The 6,207-nt window shown below is 41.4% G+C and overlaps 1 protein-coding gene and 1 non-coding gene across 2 annotated transcripts; both read right to left on the reverse strand.

Moving 5' to 3' along the window:
• Positions 1–296: 296 nt before the first annotated feature.
• On the reverse strand, positions 297–983 carry LOC106373568. The gene is made up of 2 exons (XM_013813725.1): positions 796–983; positions 297–615 (listed from the first exon to the last, which is right to left on the reverse strand). The coding sequence occupies exons 1-2, from the start codon at positions 981–983 to the stop codon at positions 297–299; spliced, it is 507 nt and encodes a 168-aa protein (XP_013669179.1).
• Positions 984–5,689: 4,706 nt separating this feature from the next.
• LOC125581125 lies at positions 5,690–5,796 on the reverse strand. The gene has a single exon (XR_007318836.1). It is a non-coding gene; the product is annotated as a small nucleolar RNA R71 (small nucleolar RNA).
• Between the last annotated feature and the right edge of the window lie 411 nt (positions 5,797–6,207).

Raw genomic sequence — 6,207 nt, forward strand, 5'->3', positions numbered from 1 at the left:
TAAAACCCGAGGTTCTTCTCCAGAGACTAATATCATCAACATTATCTCTCATCTTTTCTGCAACTTTTAGTAACTCAGCTTCTGCTTCATTTAACATCACCCTTCTATGCCTTCTTCTTCTTCTAGTACTCAAAACTGCCTCTGCAACTGAAGCTTCTTTATTTATACCCATATCAATTACGCCCCTTTCACCCAATAACTCATAAAGAATACCTTTTTCAGACCACTTATCAAAACAAAAGGAAGTGTTGCAACCATTTCCCACTTCAATCTTATATAACGTCTTCGCAACATCTCTAAGCTTCAACATTTTCCTCCACCTCCAAGAACCCGCCTGAGTATTTACATTCACTTCCCAGAAACTCTTTCTCTTGAGTAGATTGTTTTTTAACCATTTCCCTTATAAAGATTCCCCCAGTCAACATCCTCCAGATTAGCTTCAGTCCATTAACCACATTCACTTCTTTTAAAGCTCGTATACCCAATTCTCCTTCAGCTTTGAGTTTACAGACATCTTTCCACGCAACCTTTGCTCCTTTGGATTTGAGTTCCGGCCCCGACCAAAGAAAAGAAGCACATAGCTGTTCCACCTCTTTAATACATTTGCTTGGAAGTCTGAACACAGCAACCCAAAAGTTTACTATACTCAGAAAAACTGACATGATCAGTTCCAGCCTTCCAGCATATGAGAGAAAACGACAGGTCCAGGTACTAATCTTGCTTCTGATCTTCTATACCAACGGTAAGTAGTCATTCTTTCTCATTACCTTAGTCATAAGAGGAAGCCCCAGATACCTAACAGGAAGAGCACCCTCAGCAAATGGAAAATTCATCAAAATTATACTTCTTTCTCCCTGAGCAACACCCGCCATGTATACCATCGATTTCTCAATACTAATATTCAGTCCAGACCACTTCGCAAACTCATCAAAGACTGTTAAAGCTCCTTCAATTGACCGCTTAGATCCTTCCACAAATACCATTAAATCATCTCCAAAGCATAGATGAGTTAATCATCTCTTGCACTGCTCTGTCTATTTTGTTGGAGAGCACATTCATACACACCACAAACAGATATGGAGACAATGAACACCCCTTCCTCAAGCCTCTTGCGCTCTGAAAGTAACCCCCAAGCTCACCATTCACTTGGACCGAAAACGAAGGAGTTGTAATGCAGAGCCGAATCCGATGAATAAATTTTTCAGGAACTCCCATAGCCTCCAAACTTCGCAGAACAAAAGTCCACTGTACTGAATCAAAAGCTTTCGATATGTCTAACTTCATCACACAGCGGGGAGAGATATCTTCCTTGTGATAATCTTTAACCAACTCCGAGGCTAATAAGACATTTTCCAGCAACAATCTACCTTGAATAAAAGCATATTGATTCGCAGAAATGATCCTAGGCAGTAGAACTCTGAGGCGATTTGCTAGAATCTTAGATACCACCTTGTAAAGGACATTACAGCACGCAATAGGATGACAATATCTCATCTCCATCGAGTCAATCTTCTTTGGCACTAAAGCAAGAATAGTGGAATTAATGCCCTTCGGGAGAAAACCGTACCTGAAGATAGATTGAACTGCAACAATGAAGTCCTGAGCAATGATTGGCCAAGCTGTTTTGAAGAATTCAAAAGGAAACCCATCTGGACCAGGAAATTTGTTAGAAGGCATTGCAAATAGAACTTTTCGAATCTCATCCTCTGTTACTTCCTCTTCTAGCTTCCTACAATCATCCATGTTACATCTGAATTCCAACAAATTTTGCAGCTCCTCAATTGAAACTCCTTGAAAACTATCAGGACACTTGTTGAGAAAATCCGACAAGAAATCCACAGCCTCTGCCTTAATGTCTGAGTGCTTATTGACTATGCTCCCATTGCTACATCTTATCTCCCATATTGTGTTTTGAGCTTTCCGAGCTTGAAAAGCAGTGTGGAACATTTTATTGTTCATGTCTCCTACATCAAGCCAGTGAAGCTTTGCTCGTTCCTTAAGATGATCCTCCTCCAAACCAGCAATATGGAGCCATTTCTCATATTCCTCAGCCTCTTCTCTTACAGCTTCATCTCTAGGATTTATTAGAGTTTGTTTCTGCTTCTTACACAAATCATCATGTGCCTCCTTTGCTCTTCTCGTTAGATTTCCAATCTTCTCTCTTCCAAGCTCTCTAATTAAAGGCTTTAAGTTCTTCAACTTCTTTGAAAATCTAAACAATGCGGAGGTAGAATGAAATAGCCTCGGAGTTGAATCCCAATACCTCTGAAGCATTGGGAGATAGTTTGGCAAACTTCCTATAACATTCATATACTTGAAAGGCCTCCTCATTTTCTCACATGTCGGCAAAAGTTGAATCTTGCAACGCATGTGGTCCGAACAACCTCAAGGTTCAAAGACAGCATAAGCATTCGAGAATCTCTGAAGCGCAGTGTCATTCATTAGAACTCTATCATGCTTCCTGCATATAACCCCTTCCTCTCTCTTACACCACGTAAAGTTAGGCCCTTGAAACCCCATGTCCCCAAATCTACAGTGAAGGACCATCCGTTGAAAATCTCTCATACCACTAGAAGTTCTGCTCAAGTTCGAGAAGCCTGAACTTTCCTCAACCTCCAAAATCTCGTTGAAATCTCCCATTATCAACCACGCTTTATTGTGAAACAACAAAGAATCCTGATGATGACAGAGATCTTCCCATAATACATTCCTTTCTTCAACATCATTACTTCCATAGATAAAAGAACAAAAGAAATCCTCCTGACCATGCAACCCCACTTCACATGTTATCATCTGGTCTGTTTTGTAAATTGGTGTCATCCTTACCGAATCCCTCCACAGCAACCAGATTCTTCCTCCTTGACTATGTTCATAGTTAGTCATATGTGTCCAGTCTCTAAACTATGTATTTAGAATTCTACCCGCTTTCCCTTCTTTGACTCTCGTTTCTAAAATGCAACCAAACTCCATGTTATTACTTCTTATCCACTCTTTGACAATGGAATGTTTCAAATGTTTGTTAAATCTGCGCACATTCCAAAAGAAACTCGCCATGGATTATTTTTTGCGTCGAGAAGACCTCATGCTCTTCGCCGGAATTGGATCCTGAGCCTTAGTCTTCTGACCTTTCTTCCTCCCTCTTCGTCCACCTATCTTCACATTATCTTGTACTAGTTGCTCATGAAAATTTTCTTCAAGAAACTCACTTTCATGATTATCAACTTCCTCCTCTTCTCTATCCTCATCCATATTCTTTAGATTATCCTCTAAGATTAATCTTTCCTCGTCCTCATCTATAAGCACTGAAAACTTTGAAGCTGATATCTGGATCTCTATAGATTTATTTTGTAAACTCTGAGACCTCCCAATCCTTCCTGGCGAAACCTCAGACCATACATTCTCCACCCTCTCTTTAGTTTTAGTGATCTCTTCTGTTTTCTCCTTCATCAAACTATCTTCCTCATTGCTATCCTTCTTCTTTCTCTCAGTGTCTTCCTTCTGCTTTTTATCAACACTCACCAGACTTTTAACTCCAGGACTCTCATTGAGCTTCATCTCCTTTCCTTTTAATGCACACACCTTTTCTCCATGTCCCCATTTTTCACACAGTACTACATCTCGCAGGTAACCACAGGTAGCAGTACTTCACTGTAAACTGCTTCCCCTCCTTGGTAAATGTGATCTCTTTTGGTAAAACTTTCGAGGTATCTACCTTAACAAACACTTTTGCTTCTGCCAAGTTCGTACACGCTATCGTGTTGATATATGGTGTTTTTGGCATCTTGTATATATGTTTTCTAATTGGTTTTCAAGTCTTTATCGAGTCTTCCTAGTCTTTTTCGAGTCATTACAGGTATGGAGTTGCATTGGATAGGAGATAGACCAGCTGGAACAAAAAGGACATAACAGAATGCAATCTGGAGATTTTCACGCGGAACAGTCTGAGTGACTGTTCCCGATAGCAAAGCAACCCGAGCGACTGTTCCTGATCGAGCGGAGCACCCGAGTGCATGTTCCTGCGGCAGAGATTTTTAAGGAAACTACAAGTCAATACGGGATTTGCCCTAATTATTCCATCTTTTTCTTCCAGCATATGTGGCTTTGATATATCATATTTTTCTCTTTCTTTTTACATTCTACGCTACTTTTTACACAAGGAACCAGACTTGAGCTTTTAAATATTTGTGATTTGATACTTTGTAAAGGGAGAAGGCTCCATCTCTCTCACCATAGAGAAGAACCCCCTGAACCCTTATTCTTTTTTATCTACACATGTTTTATTCAGTCTCTGAGTAGTCAACTTGCTTAGTCTAGGGTGTTTGGGTGTTAGATCCGTGAGTTAAACATAGATAAGTGAAACCATTGATTGTCTTCATTCATAATTGTTCTTAATGCTTGCATTAAACTGGCCGCTTAATATTAGATCCTAGGTTTAACCTGTTCATTAACCGTGTAATAGGTTGCTAGATCTGTTATGAATGAGCATTGCATCCCTAACCAGCGAAAGTAGATGTTAGGGTGTTTTGTGAACATATCAGACTTGATCTCTATTGCTTGCTGTCGCGTCTTGATCCAAACGAGAGTTTAGGTATCAAGATCGATCATCATAGGGAGCAGTACCACGACAGTTGACTGTTCTATTTGAGTGATCCGAGTTCTAGACTTGCTCTTAATTGAACTTGAATAATTTTTTGGCTCAGACTTGGTTAACACCCGATCAAACCACCCTAGGCTAGCATTTTAATTATCTGAATACTTTAATTAATCTTGTTACTTGTTTCTCACGAAACCCTCAAATCTTAAAACCCCCCTATTGTTTTAGCTAAGTATTGATCTCATAAAGATAAAGTGTAATCGTTGGTCTCTGTGGATTCGATCCTAAAGTGCTACCTCGACATACCATTCGATTGTGGTAGTGTGCACATTAGGTTAATTGGTGTGCGTATACACGTAATATCAATTTGGCGCCTTTGCCGGGGACCATCTTTTAACCTTTATTCTTTGGTTATTTATTTAGTCTAAAACCTCTAACTTGCTATATCCTTTTTGTTATAACTAATGTTCTAGGTGCATGACCAGTAGACATACTCGGAGAAACGCACAAGGAGAATTGGTTACACTTACCAACCAGGAGCTAGCTAGGTTAGAAAGAAAAAATCGTCAACAGCCAAGGCAAACTGACACCACTATGGGTGATCACGCCAATCAGGATGATCTCGCTGCGGCTATGGCACTCATGCAGCAGCAGATGCAACAGTTGCAGCAGACCATTCAAGCGCAGGAACAAGCTGCCCAACATCAGCAGGAACAGTCGGAGCAGGCTGCTCCAATCGAGGAGAGAAACCTTCCTTGCAACATCCCTACAACTCGTTCTGCCATAGTTCCTCCACCCTGCACCAGACAGGACTTCGAGATCAAGCCTGCTTTGATCGATCTAGTACAGAGGAAGGTGTTCTCTGGTCTCTCGACAGAAATTCCAATGGAGCATATTGAGAGCTTCGAAAAAGTCTGCAGTTTCACTCGTACGAATGGTGTTCCACCAGACTACATCAGGTGCATGTTATTCTCATTCTCTCTTGATGGAAAAGCTGCACGGTGGTTGAACTCTCTCCCTACCGGCTCTCTCACTTCATGGGAACAGGTCCGATCAGCGTTCCTCAACCATTTCTACTCTAAGGCGAGAACAGCTGCATTGAGGAACAAGATCACCTCCTTCAGACAGCTCACTGATGAGCCTTTCTGCGACGCATGGGAGCGCTTCAATGACTATCGCAGAGAATGTCCTCACCATGGAGTTGATGACGACTACCTTTTGGAAATTTTCTATGATGGAGTTGACTGGGAATTTCAGAGTGCTATGAACTCTGCCAGCAATGGAGACTTCAAGACTCAGACCACTCATAGAGCATTTGAGCTAATTGAGAACATGGCTGTTACCTCAGCCAATAAGAACGAGGAGAGTGAATGCTCCAAGAAAGGGAACAGTTCTGACACCCAGAAGATAGATGAGCTGACTGCCAAGGTTGATCAGCTACTGAAAAATAATCAAAGGCACGTCTTCAGCATGGAGCAAGCTACGGCCGGGCAGATTCAGAACCAGAACCAGCGACAACCGTTGAACAATCGGCAAGCTGTTCCAGCTACCGGGAACAGTCAACCAGATGAGCTGAAGGGTCTGGGTATGATGATGCAACAATTGTTGCAGGG

This window comes from Brassica napus, chromosome C1, assembly GCF_020379485.1.
Source record: "Brassica napus cultivar Da-Ae chromosome C1, Da-Ae, whole genome shotgun sequence".
In the NCBI taxonomy this organism is placed as follows: Eukaryota; Viridiplantae; Streptophyta; class Magnoliopsida; order Brassicales; family Brassicaceae; genus Brassica; species Brassica napus.

Coding starts and splice junctions, on each gene's coding strand:
- LOC106373568 (XM_013813725.1), bottom strand. CDS start 983: ATGGTATTTGTGGAAGGATCTAAGCGGTCAATTGAAGGAGCTTTAACA. Junction 616..795: donor GAGGGTGCTCTTCCTGTTAG/GTATCTGGGGCT, acceptor TGCTGTGTTCAG/ACTTCCAAGCAAATGTATTA.